This window comes from Sprattus sprattus (genome assembly GCF_963457725.1).
Source record: "Sprattus sprattus genome assembly, chromosome: 18".
Lineage (NCBI taxonomy): Eukaryota > Metazoa > Chordata > Actinopteri > Clupeiformes > Clupeidae > Sprattus > Sprattus sprattus.
Window position 1 is genome coordinate 29,427,349 of NC_137916.1, and position 23,425 is coordinate 29,450,773.

At 44.4% G+C, this 23,425-nt stretch overlaps 2 protein-coding genes across 5 annotated transcripts in view; both read right to left on the reverse strand.

Annotated features, from left to right (window-relative positions):
- Nucleotides 1-438, reverse strand: part of dhx58 (DEXH (Asp-Glu-X-His) box polypeptide 58) — a 14,545-nt gene extending 14,107 nt beyond the window's left edge. The window contains exon 1 of the mRNA XM_080856790.1: nucleotides 343-438. The gene's annotated coding sequence lies outside the window, so the exon portion shown is untranslated. The remainder of the gene's footprint in view (nucleotides 1-342) is intronic.
- A 3,337-nt stretch (nucleotides 439-3,775) lies between these two features.
- On the reverse strand, nucleotides 3,776-22,095 carry kat2a (K(lysine) acetyltransferase 2A). Of its 4 annotated transcripts, none has more exons than XM_080856787.1 (18): nucleotides 21,794-22,095; nucleotides 20,899-21,022; nucleotides 17,785-17,930; nucleotides 15,932-16,021; nucleotides 15,473-15,654; nucleotides 14,508-14,699; nucleotides 13,534-13,640; nucleotides 12,927-13,040; nucleotides 12,456-12,592; nucleotides 11,813-12,021; nucleotides 9,375-9,501; nucleotides 8,552-8,662; nucleotides 7,658-7,801; nucleotides 6,877-6,991; nucleotides 6,617-6,647; nucleotides 5,959-6,022; nucleotides 4,947-5,031; nucleotides 3,776-4,012 (listed from the first exon to the last, which is right to left on the reverse strand). In XM_080856787.1, exons 1-18 carry the CDS (start codon nucleotides 22,016-22,018, stop codon nucleotides 3,819-3,821), a joined length of 2,397 nt encoding a protein of 798 aa, XP_080712913.1. In that variant the 5' UTR covers nucleotides 22,019-22,095; the 3' UTR covers nucleotides 3,776-3,818. The 4 variants fall into 4 exon arrangements, with proteins under 4 accessions (XP_080712913.1, XP_080712914.1, XP_080712912.1 ...); XM_080856788.1 differs by having other exon boundaries at nucleotides 5,965-6,022; nucleotides 6,617-6,650; XM_080856786.1 differs by having other exon boundaries at nucleotides 6,617-6,650.
- Between the last annotated feature and the right edge of the window lie 1,330 nt (nucleotides 22,096-23,425).

Genomic DNA, 23,425 nt, shown 5'->3' on the forward strand with positions numbered 1-23,425 from the left:
GTACAGTATACTGTATAATTCTGTATTTCTTCATACTGTATTATCAATTGTTGTCGAGCTGCTGTAAAAGTCTGGTCTATACTTCTGAAAAGCAATATCTCTGGGCCATTTCAAAACCTGTATGCCTACACTAACTGCAGCAGGGTTCACAGGACTGACCAATACTAACTGACCAGCTTGTATCAATCACCTCTGTCCCTCATACTGAAAGACCCATAGTAGAGATCTGCTTGATTGTCAAACTAGTAAACAGAAGACTGCTTCCATAATCTGTCAAATGCCCCAAGCTCAAAGTCCACAGTCAGAGTCACACATTGAAACAACACATCATAATACACTTACCTCTTCAGATTCAAAGAAAAAATAGTAGTCACAAGGAATCTGTGCTGATCTCCAGTTTGACTGACCAGTTTTCTGAAGACCGAGGCGGTTCTCTGGCGTTTTAAAGGGCCCCGTCTGCTTACAGGAAGCCCAGAAAACGAAACCGATACTGAAATGCAATGCAGGGGCCCCTGCAGGGGAGAGTGTGAGGGGCAGTGAGTTGAGGCACTCCAAGAAATGACACAGCAGAGGTGCAGAGAGGGGATTAGATGTTATCCGCTCATGAGCCAGCCAGCTGGCTAAACACCCATCAATGACTACATGTGGTTTGTCTTCTAAATGTGGTCTATGCATAGTTGATGCACAATGAGAACATCAAAATGTCAGGTTATGCCTAACGCCGTACCACTTTGTTTCCACTGTCCTTTGAGTGTTACTGTAACATGCAAATAAAGAGCTTCTGCAGAGAATGATGCAAACATGCTGGGTAAGGCTCTAATCTTTGACCTGACATTTGAGAGACAGAGCGAGAAAGAGAGAGAGAGGGAGAAAGAGAGAGAGAGAGAGAGAGAGAGAGAGAGAGCGAGTGAGAGACAGAGCGAGAAAGAAAGAAAGAGAGTGAGAGAGAGAGAGAGAGAGAGAGAGAGAGAAACAGAGAGAGAGAGAGAGGTGGGTTAATGAAGTGAAGCCTGTTGTTGAGGGACAGAGGAAACCCTAACAGGGCCCCATTTTGGCTCAGAGTTGCATTAGGAAAAGGAAACTAAGAAGAAATCCCCTACTGAAGTATGCCCTGTTCCATAAGCATCCCATAAACACAGGTGGGAATACAAATACATACATACATTACATTCATACTAATCGAATAGAAAACTAGCAACCCAACCTTGCTGCACTGCTAAATGCATGTGTTTAAGTCCTATAATACACAGAATCACAAGAGCACTCATGTCTACACCTAGGAAAGGACTGATCATTGTGGGTGATAACAGAAGGCAACTCACACATCATATTACAAAAAAGAAAACATTTTATTTGAATGAACAGATGTACAGTATATCGAGCTGTAGCAATTCACAGACATCTTTCAAATGTAACTGAGAAAACATAACTTTTATTTTCCCAATTTGCTATTTTTTTTTTATTAACGAGAGGGTTAATCCATGTTCTCAGAGTAAAAATGCAGCATAATTTAAGGAGACCATGAGAACAACTGACAAAGTAATGAACAACTCTGATAACTCCGCCCATACAACCCTTCCTGAAAGCTAGTCATGATTCAAGTACACGTTCAGAAATGAAACCAAAAGAAAACCAAAACCAATATAATTATATTTTGGCAGAATACCCAATCTTAATATTGTCCCAACTTGACAAGTGATTATTGGCTATAGAATAGCAGTGGGAAGAAGGCTTCAAACAAGGCACAGACTGAAGAGTGAGTGAAACGCCTTGCTTTGGGAGGCTGTAGGCATTTTACAGAATCATGCTTTTGGTTTTACCGTCCGTCTGTCTGTCTGTGCTCTCCTCACTACAGAATATGACTGTGACCGATAACTAGAACAGACCAACACCAATAATGAAATGGAATGAACTATGTTGGGCCTTCGAGGATCAGTGCTCGACTTGTTATCATAAAATGGTCCATCTGCAGTACAGAAGCTAACAACAATGAGACATGGTGAGACTACTCAAAAAGAAGGAGGTTCCATTTTACTTTATCTACCAGCACCCCAGTGCCGCCTGAGGGCAAATGTGTCAGCATCTTGACTGAAAATCTGCAGGTTAGAACACAACTGGCCTTTCACTGAGCAAGTAGAATGTTCAGAACTGGAAATGAAGTCAAAAGAGCCACAGGGAACACAAGACTAGAGAACCAAACGTCCCGTCATTTCCATGACAACCTAATCACATGGTTACAACGGCTCTGTCTCCCATGCGATTCAAAGGGCAGGTGGAAAAAATGTTTTTAATAGAATACACGTAACACAGATGAGGATATTTCTTGGGAACTATATGTGAAAACACAAAAAGGTAAGAAATAAATCTATGCACTCTTGGTCTTTATTTTTGCGTAACAATACTGGACACGAGCCAGCACAGGACCTCCTGTGTCTTCGTCCTGGACAAACATCACTCACTGGATGAAATGTCACTACAGCTTTACCATCTCGAACGACTGAAATTCCTCTTACAGGAAAAAAAACAAAACAGCCAGTCGTGGGTAACAAACGGAACATTTACAGAATGATTTATTCTTTTTTTCCTTTCTTATTAAAGTGACACTCCTCTCCAAAGTCCAGTGCTCATGTGACGACCTCCAAAAACAACCTCCTCAGGAAAACCCTTTGGGCTTGCGTATGACACAGACCATGCTACTGACAATGAAAGATTCATAAAACGCAAAGGATGACCTGATAATCTAACAACCAGTGTGTGTGTATTGTTGATGCTTCTGTTGATGTGTGAAAGACCAGCGAGTAAAAGACAGTAAGCATGTTTGTGTGTGTGTGTGTGTGTGTGTGTATGTGTGTGTGTGTCAGAAAGACAAGAATGCTAAAGATAGAAATAAGTGATGTGCAGGGAGATGGTGACTGTGCTTTCCCTGAAGTGAAGCACTAGAAGCCTGGCGTCAGGAGTCCAGAACGGAACCAAAAAAGAAATTCACAATACCGAGTGGTATAGGAGGAAACCAGCACATGTACACACACACGCCACACACACACACACACACACACACACACACAATCCTGTCCATTTTGACAGTAGTACTGGATTCATTGCCTTTCTCCTAACACCTTTTCTACACTTGTGTCTGACAGCATACATGTTAGCATGTTTGCACACATACACATATATGCCCAAAGATACACTTGTTTAAATAGGCAAATGTAAACACATTTATATTAACTTCCTAGAGCCTGGGTGCCTGTGTGCCTGTGTTTGTGCGTGTGTTTGTTTTTGCCTCAGTGTGTGTGTGTGTGTGTGTGTGTGTGTGTGTGTGTGTGTGCGTGCATGCATGTGTGTGCATGTGTGTGTTTTCCATCCACTGGGTGATCTACGTGTGTGTGTGTGTGTGTGTGTGTGTGTGTGTGTGTGTGTGTTAGACCGAGTTGAGGAATAGCACTGATGTGTTCGCCAACATGGCTGAAGTGATGTCATGGTCATGCACAGTGCTCCTGTGCTGCAGCTCACTGGCCCCCTCCTTCTCTGTGAGTGTGTGTGTGTGTGTGTCTGTGTGAGTGTGTGTGTGTGTGTGTGTGTGTCATGGTCATGCACAGACAGTGTTCCTGTGCTGCCGCTCACTGGCCCCCTCCTTCTCTGTGTGTGTGTGTGTGTGTGTGTGTGTGTGTGTCTGTGTGTGTGTGTGTGTGTGTGTGTGTCATGGTCATGCACAGACAGTGTTCCTGTGCTGCTGCTCACTGGACCCTCTCCAGTGCCTGTGATGACGCCCGGCTCCCACCTGACCCCAGGTCAGCCTCTGGGGACCCCCCCCCGGCTCATTTCTCGATGAGCCCCCCCTCCTTGAGCTTGAAGTAGAAGAACTTCTCCAGGGTGTTGGCACACTTGCAGTACTCGCTGTCGGGGGGGTTGTACTCGCGGCAGTTGGTGATGACGCGCTGCAGGTCGGCGATGAAGAGCTTCTTCGTCACGTAGTAGCGGTTCTTCAGTCGCTCCGTCATCGTCTTCAGGTCTGGGAATAGAATAGAATAGAATATTGATTTATTTATTTACGCCTCGGAAGACACATTGAGGAATAAGATCCTCATTTTCAATGGTGCCGAGGGTACAATGAGAGTTAATACATAGGAAAAAATACAAAATAAAATAAATAATATAAATATGCAATATATTTATTGGTCATTGCACAAGCACAACTAAATGTGGGGGTTGAGGCAGGGGCAGGGGCAGGAGACAAGAGAGTGAGGGGGGGGGGGGGGGGGGGGAGTGGGGGGGGGCCAATACATTTTTTTAAAGGCCACACACATTCCAGTCTTCAGGCCAGTAGTCAGGGTATAATGTCCACATGGTTATCCATCAGACGACCAACATCACAAAAGTGGTAGCCAACATACAGTACCAGTCAAAAGTTTGGACACACCTTTAATTTCTTTGAGAAGCGTTTTCTTTACTTTTATTATTTTCTACATTGTAGATTAATACTGAAGACATTTAAACTACAAAAGAACACATATGTAATGATGTTCTAAACGAAAAAGTGTTATCTACCATGAAGAAAATAATTAAAGTAAAGAAAAAACTTGTTGAATGTGTGTCCAAACTTTTGACTGGTACTGTACGTTCTATGGTTACTACATTTGGTTAGTGATCAAGTGCTCCGTTTCCTTCCTGGTTGGGCATCAGATGGGTTTGGCTCATGCATATTTCAACCGAATCAGTGCTCCAAATCCACATCATTTAGTTTTCCTGAACTAGACTCTACAGCAGTTATTCTGAGACAGGAACCAGAAGAGAGAGGAGGGGTATAAACCTGCAGTGCACGGTGTGGACTGGGCAGTGCAATGAGCCCCCCACTCTTCCATGAGACGGAAAGAGCTGACACACACACTCACACTCACACACACACACACACACACACACACACACACACACACACACACACTCACCAATGGGAAACCGGATGATCTCATAATAATCAGGGGCCTCGGACTTCTTGACTGGTTCCATGAAGGGCCAAGCATCAGGATGTGTCTGACACACACAAAAACAGACACACACACACAAACAGAGAGACACACACACATTTATTTATTTGGCAGATGCTTTTATCCAGTGCGACTTACAATTGAATAATAACAATCAAGTTAGGAGACCTTGGGAGCACAATAAGCACCAGGTACTTATTCTAGTCAGTCTGACAAAAGTGCACAGAGAGCAAGTACAGAAAGTGCCAGAACAGTAGGTGTGCTACAGGTGTTCATACACACCGTACACATTGTTTTATGTTAATGATACATTTTATATGTTTTATTGTCATAGTGTTATAGAGTTTTATGTTATTTTTTGGTATATGTGTTATATGTATGACGTCTACGGCGTAGATGAATGTTGCTTGCCAAGTCGTAAGAATTTTGCTGTGCTGAAGCAATTTGGTACATGCAATGATAAACACACTTTGACTTTGACACTGTGTCAATCATTATAATGGATCTATATGACCTACCACTAGGACACTAAGCCACACCCTCTCTCAATAAAGCAAACTAAAAGTGAGAACTTAAAGGGAAACTTCTGGATTTTTCTATTTAAGGACGATTTACTATTGACATCGGTCAAAAATCAAGTTAGAAAGTTATAACTGCCAAACGCTAAAAGTCTATACAATGTAATTTCACAGGACAGGCACTGCATAAAATAAATAAATAAATGAATAATAATAAAAAAAAAAGCTTGTTTTCCCCACTGGCAGGCTCGTGATAATATAAGTGTCTGATAACATGGAAAGGATCCCTCCAGAGATTAGACCTGTGTCTGCTTACCTCAGTAACTGAAACTAAAACATGACTCTACAGTTTCTGAAGTTTAAGTTTCAGTTTCCATTTCTGTAGAAACTGACTGCAGATTAAGTCCGGAAACACAACTTGGAGCTCTACACACACGTTTGAGGGTACTTCTTACCTTCACCTGAGCCAGGAGGTTCTTCAGCATGTTATAAAGGAGGTCTGGGTCTTTCAGCTCCTTTCTGCAGGGTCAAGGAGAACTCATGTAAGAGCAGTGAAATCACTTCTCAATGATCACACACTTGGAATAATGTGCTGCTGTTGATGTGTGTCCAAATAAAAAAAAGTGAAAGTCCTCTCTATGGCAGAGGTGGTGTAGACACACACACTCTGAAATCCTCCTCTGCATTTAACCCATCCAGGGAAGTGACACACACACAGTGAAGTGAGGTTACAAACTAACCCGGAGCAGTGAGCTGCCTTTGGCGGCGCCCGGGGAGCAGTGATCAGGGTTAGGTGCTTTGCTCAAGGGCACTTCAGCCGTGGATGTGGGCATGGGAGAACAGTGGTCTACCACTTCCCCCGCCCACATTTTTCCTACTGGTCGGGTATCGAACCGGCCACCCTATGGTTTCCGGCCTGAAACCCTAACCAGTAGGCCACCGCTGCCCAAGCGTCAAATATTCCTTGAGTCTACACGAATTTCAATAACCCGGAAAGGTATAGAAGTGAATGGGAGGGTTATTTGGCTACTGGTCAATTGAAAATCAAGAACATTCAGACCTACATCACATCTAAGTTTAAGTCACATAGGTTTTTTACTAAATGGTTCTCACCCTTTTTCTTTTGCGGGCTTCCATCCAGTCTCTCCTGGGGAAGAGATGAAAGGGGAAGTGGGGAAGAACACTTAAAATGTGACTTTACATGTGATTGCTTTTGCTAAACTCTTCCCCTTGGTGCATTCAGAGTAACGCTCCGGAGTTATCATAGGCAAGAATCACCACACTTGCCAAAACACAGACAGAAACAAACACACACACACGCACACACCCACGCGCACAAACACACACACACACACGCACGCGCACAAACATACTAATGCCAGGGATGCTCTCCACAGGAATCTGCCGCACCCCCTCCTTGAAGCAGGTCAGGCCTGGATACACCTTTCTGATCTGGCTCTGCTTCCTCTCGATCAGCTTCTTAATGATCTGCAGGAGGCACACACACACACACACACACACACACACACACACACACACACACACACACACACTGTTACTGGCTCTGCTTCCTCTCGATCAGCTTCTTAATGATCTGCAGGAGGCACAGAGAACACAGAGTCACTATAAACAATCACTAATTAACAGGCTCTATGTACTGATGCGAATCACACACACACACACACACACACACACACACACACACACACACACACACACAGTATTTAACAGGCCTTACGTACTGATGCGAATCAAACACACACACACACACACACACACACACACACACACACACACACACACACACACACACTATTTAACAGGCTTTTCGTACTGATGCGGTTCACCCTGTGCCGCACATAACAGCATAATGGCATTACGTCAACTTCGAAACTTCGAACTTTAATCTTGCTTGAGTCAGTGTAGACAGACACTGTTTTTCATAGATGCCTTACTCCATCAGGCTCTGTACTGCATGTGAAAATGTGTGTTTTACCATTTATAACTCTGTTGTGCGTTCAGAACAAAGCTGTTTCCTTTCAGCAGGTCATGTGCTTTGTGGTTGCCAAATTAAAGGTCTGTGTGTGTGTGTCCAGATTATTGATGACACACACTCTGGGCGGTTTATCGGGGCGGCCTCAGGTAGAGCGTTACCTCTTTTTGCCTTTTGATGATGTGCGAGAGCTCGGTGTAGGGGATTCTGGGATTGAGCTCGCACTCCATCAGGGTGGCGCCCTCATAGTCCTTGATGTAACCAAGGTAACGGCTCTTGGGCACTTTGATGTCTTTGGAAAAACCCTGTGAGAGCAAAGTGAAGGGAGACACACAGCCTGTTATCAACCATTAAAGATAGAGTAGTCGATCTATTTTAGAGGCAATTCTGGGATGTATTTCTCCTGACAGCAGTGAATAAATCAAATGCCATCACAATTAAAAGAAGAAAAAAAACACCAAGAAACCTTGCAGCAGTCACATGGCTGTAAAAAGTCAATCCAATCATTTCATTCAGACCGAATGAAATGATTGGATGGCCTACCTGCCTGTCTACCTACCGACCTGTGCGCTCTCTGCTGGTGCACTCATGGCGCGTGACCAGAGTATCCCACAAGGATAGGCAGACATTTTGCTAAAGCTATCGAGCTAGTCACACAAGAATGGCAGAGAAAGCCAACATTTCCAGTTCCACCTATACCTACAAGAGCTTGCACTGCTAAACAAAGCAAGAAAAGAAAGACGGAAATAGAAAAGGCTATGACAATAATAATAATAATAACAAATAACATTCATATTTTTTTATGCCTACCCTATCTTTAACAAAAACTGAGTCAGTGACTGCAAAAAAGTAGTAGTAATCATGAGAGGGAATAAGAAGAACGAGGAAGTAGAATAATTATTGCAATGACGCCACTTCGGCTCACAAAAGCCTCTGCACTTGCGGCACACTTAAAGGTCATCATGAGAGGGAATAAGGAGAAGGAGGAAGTAGAATAACGATGCCCTTTACTACTCTGATCTGATGTAGTCCTGAGAGGGGTCTGTCTGACTCACCTGTTTCTTGAAGTAGCCGATGGCGTACTCATCCGCATACGTGAGGAAGTACAAGATGCCGTGTTTGATATGGTACTCCTTCAGATGGTTCATCAGGTGAGTGCCATATCCCTGTGGTTGAGGGGACATACACAATGGAAATATTAGAGGTGGGAATATCTTGGCACCTCACAATTCGATTCGATTCCGATTCAGAGGTCAACGAATCGATTCTAAACCGATTATCAAGTATCAATTCGAAACCGATAAAACGATTATCGATGGATCTCGATTTTTAAAACATTTGAGTTTGCCACTCAGCGTCTCAAATCACTTCCTACTTTGTGTTTGATAATTAGAGAAAAAGCTTTTCCTCGTCACAATTATGACTTATACGAACAATGCAATAATCGATGCAACTTGCATTTCAACACAAAACAGATGTGTAAAAAAAAACAAAAAAAGAGAGAATCTAGATAAATCGAAAAATCGATTGCATTCATCACATGTGCAGATTAGAGAGGGAGAATAGCTATAGTGGCTTTGAATTATAATCCACCTTCTCACAGCCACCTTGTCTTGGTATTCACAAACATGGAATTTATGTCCAGCCAAACTGATATGGCTTACTGATACATTAAAGAGTGCAATTGCTTCTACAGCATCAGCAAAAATCAATATTTTCCATTACAGACTGAAAGCTAAGGCTTCTAGTCCTATGTCCTGGTCTCGTGTGTGTGTGTGTGTGTGTGTGTCTGATAGTCCTGTGTGTGTGTGTGTCTGATAGTCCTGTGTGTGTGTGTGTGTGCGTGTGTGTGCGCGTGTGTGCGTGCGAACACCTCACCTTGACCTGCTCATTTGAGGTGACTGCACAAAAGACAATCTCCGTGAATCCCTGAGTTGGGAACATTCGGAAACAGATCCCTCCAATCACACGGCCATCTTTGATCAGGGCCAGGGTCTTGTGCTTCCTGAATGCAGGGGAAGAGCAAACAACATACATTCATGATGTTTGCATTTAGAATAACGCCACGATCCTCCGCTGTGCTTTAGTTTAGCTTATGAAGGTCCAACAGAGAGTGTGACAGATCACCATATTACCACACAGTGAGAACTCAAATGCAGCAAAGCAGTGAGCAGCTCTAGTGATAGGACTGCTACTGCTGATGCTCTAGTGATAGGACTGCTACTGTGGCAGCAAGGCAGTGAGCTGCTCTAGTGATGGGACTGCTACTGTGGAAGCAAGGCAGTGAGCTGCTCTAGTGATGGGACTGCTACTGTGGCTGCTGCTCTAGTGATAGGACTGCTACTGTGGCTGCTCTAGTGATAGGACTGCTACTGTGGCTGCTGCTCTAGTGATGGGACTGCTACTGTGGCTGCTGCTCTAGTGATGGGACTGCTACTGTGGCTGCTGCTCTAGTGATAGGACTGCTACTGTGGCTGCTCTAGTGATAGGACTGCTACTGTGGCTGCTGCTCTAGTGATGGGACTGCTACTGTGGCTGCTGCTCTAGTGATAGGACTGCTACTGTGGCTGCTGCTCTAGTGATGGGACTGCTACTGTGGCAGCAAGGCAGTGAGCTGCTCTAGTGATAGGACTGCTACTGTGGCTGCTGCTCTAGTGATAGGACTGCTACTGTGGCTGCTGCTCTAGTGATAGGACTGCTACTGTGACAGCTGCTCTAGTGATGGGACTGCTACTGCTGCAGTGAGCTGCTCTAGTGAGAGGACTGCTACTGTGGCTGCTGCTCTAGTGATAGGACTGCTACTGTGGCTGCTCTAGTGATAGGACTGCTACTGTGGCTGCTGCTCTAGTGAGAGGACTGCTACTGTGGCAGTGAGCTGCTCTAGTGATAGGACTGCTACTGCTACTGTGGCAGTGAGCTGCTCTAGTGATAGGACTGCTACTGTGGCTGCTGCTCTAGTGAGAGGACTGCTACTGTGGCTGCTGCTCTAGTGATAGGACTGCTACTGTGGCTGCTGCTCTAGTGAGAGGACTGCTACTGTGGCTGCTGCTCTAGTGATGGGACTGCTACTGTGGCTGCTGCTCTAGTGATAGGACTGCTACTGTGACAGCTGCTCTAGTGATGGGACTGCTACTGCTGCAGTGAGCTGCTCTAGTGAGAGGACTGCTACTGTGGCTGCTGCTCTAGTGATAGGACTGCTACTGTGGCTGCTCTAGTGATAGGACTGCTACTGTGGCTGCTGCTCTAGTGATAGGACTGCTACTGTGGCTGCTCTAGTGATGGGACTGCTACTGTGGCTGCTCTAGTGATGGGACTGCTACTGTGGCTGCTGCTCTAGTGATGGGACTGCTACTGTGGCTGCTCTAGTGATGGGACTGCTACTGTGGCTGCTGCTCTAGTGATAGGACTGCTACTGTGGCTGCTGCTCTAGTGAGAGGACTGCTACTGTGGCTGCTGCTCTAGTGATAGGACTGCTACTGTGGCTGCTGCTCTAGTGAGAGGACTGCTACTGTAGCAGCAAACAAAAAGCCCCCCGTGCGCCAGTGGCCTTCTGTGTTGAACTGCTGGGTTTTCAGCCAGTTGCCATTGTCAGAGCACCACAAAAGCTCAAGGCAGGTCATGCATTCACAGTTGAGAGTGCTGGATACGGTTGCTATGGCAACTTTTCCACTCCAAGATGAAAAGAGAGAGAATGTTCACATACGGACTTGCAGAGTTTAGGAGTGTAACACAGAATCAATTAAGGCAACCTAGTGTGTGTGCCTGACTATGTGGGTCATTAAGATGCTAGAGTTAGACTCAAGAGTGCAGATAGCAGTCCTGCAATCTAGGCACTATGGCTATGATTACATATATCACATCTGCACTAATCACCACTATAGCTGCTCATGTTCTTACTGTTCATACCACTTATATCTTGTATCATACTGTATATTTCCTATTTATCTATTTTAATATTTCCACTATCCATTTGCACATACTTACACTGTTCTAAATGTTCATACGACATATATCTTTTATCATACTGTTGCATATATCCTTTTTATCTATTTTTATATTACCACATATGCACATACTCTGCACTCTTCTGCTTTTGCACTTCTGGTTAGATAGCTAACTGCATTTCGTTGCCTTTGTACTCTGTACTTGTACTCTGCGCAATGACAAAAAAGTTGAATTAAATCTAATCTAATCTAATCTAATGAGGTACTTGTACTCTGTGCAATGACAAAAAAGTTGAATTAAATCTAATCTAATCTAATCTAATGATGGGCTTCAATGGTTCAGGGTGAAAGGTCAGGGGTCGGGGCGCTTACGGGTCGAAGACGAGGCGTGTGATGTACTCTTTGGGCATGCGGGGCAGTTGGTGGGAGAAGACGTTCTGCAGCCCCACCAGCCACATGAGGATCTTCTTGCTGGACTTCTGGGAGAGCGAGTTGCCGATGACGTGGAACTCGATGATGCCGCGCCGCTCTTCCAGACGAGCCGTCTCATCCCGCGCCGCGTTGGCCGACAGCAGGCTGGTCTGGAGACGCACAAACACAAATATAACAATAACAAACACAAACACAAACAATTACAACACAAATATAACAATAACAAACACAAATATAACAATAACAAACACAAATATGCACAAACACGAATGTACATGAAGCAGCACGTTCTTAAAGCGTCACTAGCTTGTGCTCTCAGCAGGCTGGTCTGGAGACGCACAAACACAAATGTACATGAAGCAGCACGTTCTTAAAGCGACACCAGCTTGTGCTATCAGCGAAAAAGCTCTATTGGATTTATAAAATCAGAGTGCAACAACTGTGTCAGTGCCATGTTCATGTTTGCATGCAAACAGATGCACAAGTTTATGTGTGTGCTGTAAATATTTGTATTTGTGTGTGTGTGTGTGTGTGTGTGTTTGTGTGTGTGTGTGTGTGTGTGTGTGTGTGTGTGTCTCAGTACCTCTGGCCCCAGCATAGCAGCAGGGTCAGTGATGGTCATCATGACCTCGTTGACCAGCTCCATGGGGATGTCTCCCATGACCCGGATACGCTTGGCGTCCTCAAGGGTCAGCGCCTCCGGAAGCTTCCGCTTCTCTCCTGAGAGAGAGAGAGAGACAGAGAGAGAGAGGGAGAAAGAAAAAGAGAGATGGAGAAAGAAAGAGAGAGAGGGAGGGAGGAAGAAAGAAAGAAAGAAAGAAAGAAAGAAAGAGAGAGAAAGAGTGAGTCAGCGAGACAAAGTGTGGGTGTGTATGTGAGAAAGTGCGGTTAGCATACAGGAAAAGCCCACGATCAGTCCGCTCTGTAATGCAGTGTTGCTATACTACGTACACACACCTAAGAAACTGTACTGGGACTACTTTATACCTGACGATGGTTGAGGCATCAGAAATACAGTAGGAAGTTAGTTAAACTCAGGTGTGTGATCGCGTACCTGTGATTGGTTCAGATACAGCGGCGTCCAGCCCCATGCTCCCGAGAGAAGAGGCCCCACTGCTCACACTCTTAGTGAACGACGGAGACCCTGAGACAGCTCCAGGACTCAGGACTAGAAAGAGACACAGACATGTACAGCGTGAAACATACAGTACATCCCTCCATCTCTCTATCTCTGCATCCCTTCATCTCTCCATCCCTCCTTCATCCCTCCAGGACTCAGGACTAGAAAGAGACACAGACATGTACAGCGTGAAACATACATGGACAAGAAGAGAAACTGAGAGAGGACAGAGATAGAACGAGCGAGCAACCAAGCTTACGACACAATTTTCAAAAGGGCATAAGGTAGCACAGGATGCCGCCCACTACCCGTGTCCTCCTCCCCACCTGTCTGGTGCCCCAGCTGTGCCTTCAACCCTCCATCTCTCCATCCCTCCTTCATCCCTCTATCTCTGCATCCCTCCATCTCTCCATCCCTCTATCTCTGCATCCCTCCATCCCTCCTTCATCCCTCTATCTCTCCATCTCTCCTTCATCCCTCTATCTCTCCATCCCTCTATCTCTCCATCCTACCCGTGTCCTCCACCACTCCTCTGCCTCACCTGTCTGGTGCCCCAGCTGAGCCCCCTCTGCAGCTGGCATGGTGAAGTCTGCATCCCAGATAGGAGAGTTCTCCCCATAGATCTCCTCCTCCAGCATGGACAAGAACCTGCATCACGCAAACAAGAGATTCTATTAGCACACTTCAGCTCTTCTCTTTAAGACAAGAACCTGCATCACGCAAACAAGAGATTCTATTAGCACACTTCAGCTCTTCTCTTTAAGACAAGAACCTGCATCACGCAAACAAGAGATTCTATTAGCACACTTCAGCTCTTCTCTTTAAGACAAGAACCTGCATCACACAAACAAGAGATTCTATTAGCACACTTCAGCTCTTCTCTTTAAGACAAGAACCTGCATCACACAAACAAGAGATTCTATTAGCACACTTCAGCTCTTCTCTTTAAGACAAGAACCTGCATCACACAAACAAGAGATATACTTTCTTAAACTTCATAGACCATTGCACTGTTTGTTTTTGTATTGTGTTTGTTTTGTATTGTGTTGTAATGCATATTTGTGTTGTAATGCATATTTTGTGTAAGCACATTGAGAGCCAGTTTACCAAGTCAAATTCCTTGTTTGTGCAAACTTACTTGGCCAATAAAACCTGATTCTGATTCTATTAGCACACTTTAGCCCTTCTCTTAAAGCTCTTTGGATAGCACACAAGATATATCACAGATGCCAACTGATACCACCAGTTTAGTAAACTTAACAAGTAATGAAGTTATGAACATGCCAACATTTCTGAACAGGGAAGTCTCAGAAACAAAACACACGAAAAGAACACAGAAAAACAGAGTTGAAGGGTGCAGCGACTACATCAAAGGCAAACTTCTTGCTCTTCAATTGATCTTGTACCACGAAACCACTACAAACACAAAGTAAGGGTGGCGTCAAGGGGGAATCTACACATGAAGAAACAGTGTGCAGGTCTTGCAGCTCACTTTGGAAAGTGTGCAGGTCTTACTTGGGAAAGTGTGTGAGGATGAGTGTCCGTTTCTCCGGGGGCAACTTGTCCTTCTCCATACGGAACTTCTCCAGCAGCTGTCGCCTGGTGACCGTGAAGATGGACTTGAGGAGGCTGCGTCCAAACACCTGAGTCGTCTCATACCGCGGCAGGCTGTCGTTACTCTGAGGGACGTGGCAGTAACACAGCCACCTGACATGCGTATGCACACACACACACACACACACACACACACACACACACACACACACACACACACACACACACACACACACACACACACACACACACACACACACAGAGAGACAAAAACAAAAACACACACACACACAGACACACACACACACACACAATTCAAATTTTGTATGACAAATTTGATATTTACTTGAGGACAATGCCCTTAACATAAGTAAGTGACAAGAGCAATAACATAGTTACTACAGTCTGGCATAAATGCACACAGTTAATGTGACACTGGTATAGTCACAAAGATAACCCAGAGTGAAGACATAACCATCTAAACATGCATCTGGCCTACCTGGCATTACTTAATATATCATTAAGTATATCATTCATTTATCAATCAAACACTATGTTTCTATGTGACATCTACTCAGGAGTCCTCCAATCAGTAAACATACTCTTCTAGGGGCCAACTTATGCATGGACAGATTACACACAACTACTTCTTTTCAATCAATCTTCACTGGAATTGAATATATGAAGTATTTATGACAATGACTATTTGCAGAAAGAACTACAAAATAAAGCCTGTGGGGATTGCAATCAGACCACGTTTTTGCCACTGGACTATTTTACACGTCAGGGTTGAACACAGACAGACTCTTGAGCTGACAGAACACAAGCGGGCACCTGGTGTAGTCCACTTTATATGTGGAGTGTGTGTGTGTGTGTGTGTGTGTGTGTGTGTGTGTGTGTGTGTGTGTGTGAACACAATCGGGCACCTGGTGTAGTCCACTTTATACGTGGAGCCGTCGTCCTTCTGGGCTCTCTGGCGGTACTGTGATGGGGTCTCCAGCTTCCAGTAGTTCAGGCAGAGCAAGAACATCTTACTCAGCTCAAACATGGTCTGCCGCTCCTTGGGGGGCAGGTGGCTGAACTTGTACTGCACAAAGTTCAGCACTCCCTACAGCAATGGCATACGAGTGTCAAAATACGACATTATTATTAATAATAATAATAATAATAATAATAATAATAATTCATTTTATTTTTAACAAGCTTTTCATTCAAAAGAATTTCAGTGCCTACATTTTAGAAACTTACTATAATAATACAATTGAATAAAAAATGAGTTAACATAAGCATAATAGAAAACTTAGTTTAGCACCATGTGGCAGACAGACATACAAGGTCAGGTATACTGTGAGAGCAGCCTAAGAGAGGAGCTACTGAATACAAACCTGCTCAATATTGGGCTTCTCAAAAGGGGGGCTTCCCAGTGAGCCTTCCACGATGGGCTTCCCCATTTGAAGGATACACTTCCTCAATAACTGTGGGAAAACAAACACACACTGTTACTCTGTACAGCACACACACAGCGATACGAGTTAATGCTGACTCAAACATTACCAGGAGTGCTTGTTGTAGATGTACACAGATGTGTTGACGGCTTACACTGGGAAAAACAATCATGACAAATGTTTGGAGGTTGAGGGTGTGTGTGTGTGTGTGTGTGTGTGTGTGTGTGTGTGTGTGAGTATGTATGTATGTATGTACAGTGGGGAAAATAAGTATTTGAACCCCTTGCGATTTCACAAGTTTGGCCACTTGCAAAGAAATGTGTGATCTATAATTGTAATGGTAGGTGTATATTAACAGTGAGAAACAGAATATCAACAAAAAAATCCAGAAAAATGCATTTTATAACATTTATGACTTTATTTGCATTTGATGCAAAAAATAAGTATTTGAACCCCCAAAACTGACTGACAAAAATGACTTAGTACTTGGTGGAATAACCCTTATTGGCAAGCACAGACGTCAGACGTTTCTTGTACTTGGTCACCAGGTTTACAAACATCTCAGGAGGGATTTTGGTCCACTCCTCTTTCCAGATCCTCTCCAAATCTTTAAGGTTGTGTTTTCAATGGAAGGGAATGAGGGAATGAGGTTCAAGCCCAATATTCCACGTTACATGGCCCCATCCATAGTCCCCTTGATGCGGTGGAGTCGTCCTGTACCCTTGGCAGAGAAACAGCCCCAAAGCATAATGTTTCCACCTCCATGCTTGATGGTGGGTATGATGTACTCTTGGGGTCATATTCAGCATCCCCCCCCCTGTCAAACACGGCAAGTCGAGTTGATGCCAAAGAGCTTGATTTTGGTATCATCTGACCACATTCTGTCTCCCAATCCTCTGTAGAATCATTCAAGTGTGCAATGGTAAACTTCAGATGGCCCTGTACATGCGCTTCCTTGAGCAGGGGGACCTTGCGAGTGCTGCAGTACTTCAAAAAATGACGGCATGGTGTGTTGCCAATGGTTTTCTTGGTGACTCTGGTCCCAGCTGCCTTGAGATCATTCACAAGCTCCCCCTGTGTAGTTCTGGGGTTATTCTGCACCTTTCGAATGATCACTGATTCCGCACGAGGGGATATCTTGCATGGAGCCCCAGACTTAGAGTGGGTGACAGTTGTTTGGTGTTGCTTCCATTTATGAATAATCGCACCAATAGTTATCTGCTTCTCACCAAGCTGCTTGCCGGTGGTTTTGTAGCCCATTCCAGCCTTGTGCAGGTCTACAATCTTATCTCTAACGTCCTTGGACAGCTCTTTGGTCTTGCCCATGGTGGTGAGGTTTAAGGTATAAAGTATGATTCTTTGGACAGGCTTCTTTTAAACAGGTCACCAGTTGAGATCATGTATACCTTGTTAGACCTAATGAGGACTAATCTGTGTGCTTTTTGGGCACATAACTGGCCATTGGGAGCCAGAATTCTTGCTGTTTGCTTGGGGGTTCAAATACTTATTTTTTGCATCAAATGCAAATAAAGTCATAAATCTTATAAAATGCAGTTTTCTGGATTTTTTTGTTGATATTCTGTTTCTCACTGTTAAAATACACCTACCATTAAAATTCTAGATCACACATTTCTTTGCAAGTGGCCAAACTTGCGAAGTCGGCAGGGGTTCAAATACTTATTTTCCCCACTGTATGTATGTAATGTATGTATGTACTGTATGTATGTATGTATATGTATGTATGTGTTTGTGTTTATGTATGTTTATGTATGTGTGTGTGTGTGTGTGCTTACCTTGAAAAGGTAAAAGTACACCTGCTTGGTGTCTGTGTCCTCCTCCTTGTGCACAGACATGAAGAGGTTCTCCACGTCCACGACCATCCCCAGCAGACGGTTCATCTCCTCTTCAGTGACGTTCTCCAGGTGAGACACATGGTCCGCTGCATCCCCAGAGGAAGAAAGACATTTTAGACGGCACTCTGAGCCACCCAAACTAAACCTCACAGGTGAGACACATGGTCCGCTGCATCCCCAGAGGGAGAAAACACATGTTAGACTGCACTCTGAACCACCCAAACTAAACCTCACAGGTGAGGCACAGGTGAGACACAGGTGAGGCACAGGTGAGACACATGGTCCGCTGCATCCCCAGGGGGAGAAAACGCATTTTAGACTGCACTCTGAGCCACCCAAACTAAACCTCACAGGTGAGACACAGGTGAGCCACAGGTGAGACACATGGTCCGCTGCATCCCCAGAGGGAGAAAACTCATTTTAGACTGCACTTCCTTTTAATTTCTAACTTAATTGAATATTCCTCACTTCTTTACACTTTAAACTGCTGCTAGCCCTTCTTGTTCTTTAAATTGTTGTATGTTAATGTTATATTATATGTTTTATATAATATCGTTATAGTGTTATAGAGTTATATGTTACTTTTGGTAAATGTTACTTGTTATCTGTATGAAGCCTACTGCGTAGATGATGAGGCTGGCCAAGTCTTAAGAATTTTGCTGTGCTGAAGCAATTTGGTGCATGCAACAAGAAACACTTTGACTTTGACTGAACCACTCAAACTAAACCTCACAGAATTCAACAGGACGGAGATATATACGCGTGCAGCATGTTAATTCATGTAAGAATCCTCTGCAAGAGAGACAAATCTAGAAGTCCTTCTTGCTTCCTCCGCATCGTGGGAAGGCCAATTATGTGCTCCTTATCTGTGTTCAGCAGGGATAAACATGAATTCATGAGACGAATATCAATTCATTTAAAAGCCGAGTTACAGTTTCTAAGCCAGATTCAACAGACTGAACAGGGACATCCCCTCAAAATCCCCCTGTAATCCCAAGGAGACTGCACTCCAGGTGACACACACACACACACACACACACACACACACACACACACACACACCACACACACCACACACACCACACACAGGTTCTCAGGGTTTGGAAGCAGGTAAATCTCCGCGAAGCATCAGGGGGAGCGCTAAAGGCCTGTGCTGAATAGCTGGTAGGGGTGTACACAAACATGTTCAAGTCCTCTCCCGCACAGGAAAGCATTCCCATCGTCCTTCAAGTCCTCTTTTAAAGTACCGGCCCCTACAAATCTGCAATGAATGGACTGTCTGGGAAAGCTGCTTCTCCAATCCATAAACTCTACGCTTCCAGACACGCGGATTCCCGACAGTTTGCCTACCACCCAAACAGATCTGCAGGGGGGGGGGGGGGGGGGGCACTGTGGCGCAAGCCGATAAGCCCCCCATTTACGGGTTTCATTGCCCGCGGGGACACAGGTTCAAGTCTGGCCTGATGTCGTTGGTTTCCCAGTCCTCTCCCCAACTCTTCTCCGCCTCGCTTCCTGTCATATGCTTCACGATCCTATACAATTAAAAGGCATAAAAAGCCCAAAATAAATCTTTAAAAAAAAAAAAAAAACAAACAGATCCGCAGTCGGCGCGGTGGCCCGGAAGCTTCCGTCTACACTGGAACGCTTGGACACTAACAGAACATGCGTGTGCTCTTTTCAGATCACACCTAATAATAATAATAATAATAATAATAATAATAAATAATAATAATAATAATAATAATTCATTTTATTTGTAGTGCACTCTTCATTCCAGCAGAATCTCAGGGTGCTGCACCTCTGCTTTTAACACGATCCGACCAGTGAAGCTGATTGTGAGGCAGACGGACCTTTGACAACAACACCCAGCTGTAACTGTCATTTTGGATTTCCTTGCAGACAGATGTGGTGATGAGAATGGGAGATAGGGAGTCTGCTGAGTTCACAGTCTGCACAGGAACTCACCAGGGTGGCTGCCTCAGCCCTGCACACTAACGACTATGTTTCCACCCAGGACAACTATATCAGTATTAAATATGCAGATGACATGACCATCCTTGGCCTCATCAAGGATGCGGACAGGTCCTCATACACGAAACAGGTAAATAACATCATTGTCTATGGACAGGACAACCTTGTTCTTACCACAGACCCCGTCCTCTGCAGCCTCTCACCATCAAGGGGACAGGTGGAGCGGTTTGACAGTTTCAGTTTCTTTGACAAGTTTCCAGGCCTTCACAAGTCAGCGGAGTTGGGCCACAGTGAGCACAGCACACCATTGGTTTTCCTTCCTCAGGCTGCTAAAGAAGGCTGGACTCAGACATCAGCCCCTCACCCAGGGCCTACAGAGGACTCATTGAGAGCGTTCTCACCAGCAAGACCACTGTGTGGTTAAGAGAGGCGGAGAGGATATCTCTTCAACGAGTCATCAAAGAGAGAAAGCAGAGAGAATCATCAGCTCTGAGCTCCGCTCCATGGACTACCTAGAGGCAGCGATGCAGGAGAGAGACACAAAGCCTGCTCTGTGATCGACACCACCCAGCCCACTCGCTGTTCAGGAAGAAGAACTCAGGATACAACCTGAGACACTACAGGCCAGAGAACATCACCGCCCACAAGGCACGCTTACACAACAGCTTTTTTTCCCCAGCCACTGTCAGACTGATTGCTAAGGTCATTAAGGCAGAAGAAGAAATACCACCATACACCTCACACACCTTATGGACTGGGTTTCTGTGGTCAACTACCTCACTGTCCAGGTCTCTCCACGCTATTGTTTTTTTTGTGTGCAATAATTCATAGGAAAAATAGTGTGTGTATTTATTACACCTTTCTTTGCCTGTTTTCACTGAAGCTGACTCTGAGACACACACAAAAAAATCTGGTGTGCCTGTACTGTCCTGTAAATGTATAAATGGCGTTAAAGTCTTTTGATATTGCTCACTTTTATTCCACACAGCTGTAAACTCAGCATTTCAGACTTGTTGAGAAACAGACTATATTATGAAGGGGTGTATGTGTGTAAATGTCAACAGAGAAAACTTGAGGAAGTACCCAGGGCGTGGCTGCAGCTGCGGCATGGCTCAGTGAGGCTCGCCGCTTGCTGCTGAAGGTCCATCCGAGATGCGGTTGGTGGATGAGGATTCTTCCACCCATTGCACTTGCAAGCATCGTTTGCCTGTCAGAAAAGTAGTTTGTCACGACCAAAGCTTCTGTGCTATCGGACCATCTTAAGTGCAGCTGTGACCTGCAGGGCTTACTACTTGGAGAGTATTTGGCATTAACTGATTTTGACGTTGCAATCAATCACATCCATAAGTACCTTGCAAATACACAGCCAACTGGTCGTTCGCCAAGGTGCGAAGAGTAATCTTATCCGGTTAACTATGCACTTTAACATCACCTCCCGCAAACTCAGCAACACTAAAATAAATGTGTAACTGTTATGTAAAAAAGTCTATTGAGATAGAAAAGATATTTTCGTGACCAAGCAGACAGCTTTCTTAACTTCTTTCAATATCATATGTCTAGCTTTGCAGTGACTGCAAGCTAGCGAAAAAGCGAGACAATATACCGTTGGCTATCATTACAATTCGGCTTGACAGTACACTGCACTGGGTAACGTACACATGTTTCACATTCATTGTACACACACAAGTTATAAACACGAAAATGTGTTTTAGACATAATAATGTTGTGGTAGTGTGAATAATATAGCTAGCTAATCAACAGCTAAATAGCTAGTGAGCTATGTAGATAGCTAACTCATTCACAACAACCATCAATGCTAGTACGACTGAATTGAAGCTAGCTTGCTATCGGGAATCCTGCACGTTACACATAATCTTTAAACAACATATTTTGGTGCACATACCAAAAACGGATATTAACGCATCCAAGCTAAGTTAGCTAAATTGAATACGAGACAACATTCAGCTGTTTCCCGTACCTTGCAAGCTGAGAAAACTCCCAATTTCTCAAGCTTTTTTGCTCTCGGAAAAGCCCGGACTTGAGCTTTCTTTTGACTTGCCCACTGTTGCTGACTTAGACCCGGCCTGGCTGGATCACTGTTCCCGGGCACCGACACCGTGGTCGAATTCGACCCAGATGTCCCACCAGACTGGGCTGGCTGTAGCCGGGGTTGCATGGAGGCCTGAGATGCCGGCTCCGCCATAACAGCGCCGTCACTCCTGCACTCAGGGCACTTCCCTCCTTGTTTTGGGTACCAATAAAGTTTATTGACGCTTTTCCGATGTTCGCGTCTGCACACGGTAGCTGACGTCACTCCGCATGCGCACTGTCTTCTTATGTCTGGGAATTGTAGTCTCTGTCCCTCGCTCAAACGAAATGGCCAGTAAACGTTAGTTGTTGAAGAAATCTTACTTGATTAAACAATATTAAAATAAACAATACTGCGGTCCACTTTAAACACTTTTTTTCTCAGCTTCAGCTTCTTTTATGTTAACAGGTCCAGGCCCTCGAAATTGTTAACATGTCAATAAGAAAAACACACCTATCAGAGTATCTGGTACAGAAGGCACAGGAACAAACGTCACATACTGCCCTTCAGATGTATCATTATTATAGATATGGTAACATTGAAACAAAAAGCATTAACTATATCTTCCAGAACCACCAGTGTGGTATGAAAAAAAGATCCCTACAAAAACCAGCCTGTTCAATTTTTTTTTTTTACTACGTATTCAACATTTTCAAAATATTAAAAACTAATTTATAGCTACAGAAGAAGGTCTACTATAAGGGCCTATTCAGCTATACTCACGAAAGAAAGTTTGTTGTTCTCCTTGAGTCAGAGCAAGCCACTTAATTATTGTATGGTACTATAGGCCTATTTAATCCCCAGTGCAGCAAAGAATGGCATGTATGAATTGGGTTAGTTTGAATTATTGTCTGACGTTGGCGATAGGGATATTTGCTTTGGCCTGTAGGGGTCTGTCTACAACCAAATCAAGACGTGTGGCAGCTTGATATCTTCTGAGCAAGCAAGTGGTTTAGTTCTCTCAGATAAAAAGAGGTCATTTTTTATCACAATATAGTTTATCTTACTCTTCAAAATTAAGAAAAAACAACAACTTGAAACTTATATAGTTCCAAAGGATATTTAGCACACACGTACACATTCAGCGAAGGTACCATGTGTTGGCCAGAGCCCATCAAACTCCTTAATGCCATAATGGAGAGTTTAAGTGACAGTGATCTCGGTCCAGGACTCCTAATGAAAATCACAAGGTTGTTTTGACTGTAGGCCTACGTACGCAACCCATGTAAAAACAACTATTCTGTGAGGCCCGTTGGATTACCTGGATGAATCAAGAAATTCAGATGAAGAGAACTTGAAACGCTGACCAGCCTGACCTAATGAGAAGGAAACCATGTGAATTGGCCCTAGAAAGAATGTTAGGAATTCCAGCCAACCCTGACAGGGTTCTCTCCGCTGGCCCTGTCTGTGCAAGCTTCCGGCTTAGTGCTGTTCCTTAAATGCTGATGAGGGCTTTTTAAATCGGAGACACAGGATTCATTGTGTGAACCTAAAGCTCCGCACAGCTCTGGGTCGGCAGCT

Bases quoted from the DNA above. Each gene is read 5' to 3' on its own strand.
- kat2a (XM_080856786.1), bottom strand. From the start codon at position 22,018: ATGGCGGAGCCGGCATCTCAGGCCTCCATGCAACCCCGGCTACAGCCA. The intron at 12,593-12,926 runs GTACGCGATCAC...TCTCTCTCTCAG, and splicing joins TGTATCTGAACCAATCACAG to GAGAGAAGCGGAAGCTTCCG. The intron at 5,032-5,958 runs GTAAGAAGTACC...TGTGTGTGTCAG, and splicing joins ACCTCCTGGCTCAGGTGAAG to ACACATCCTGATGCTTGGCC.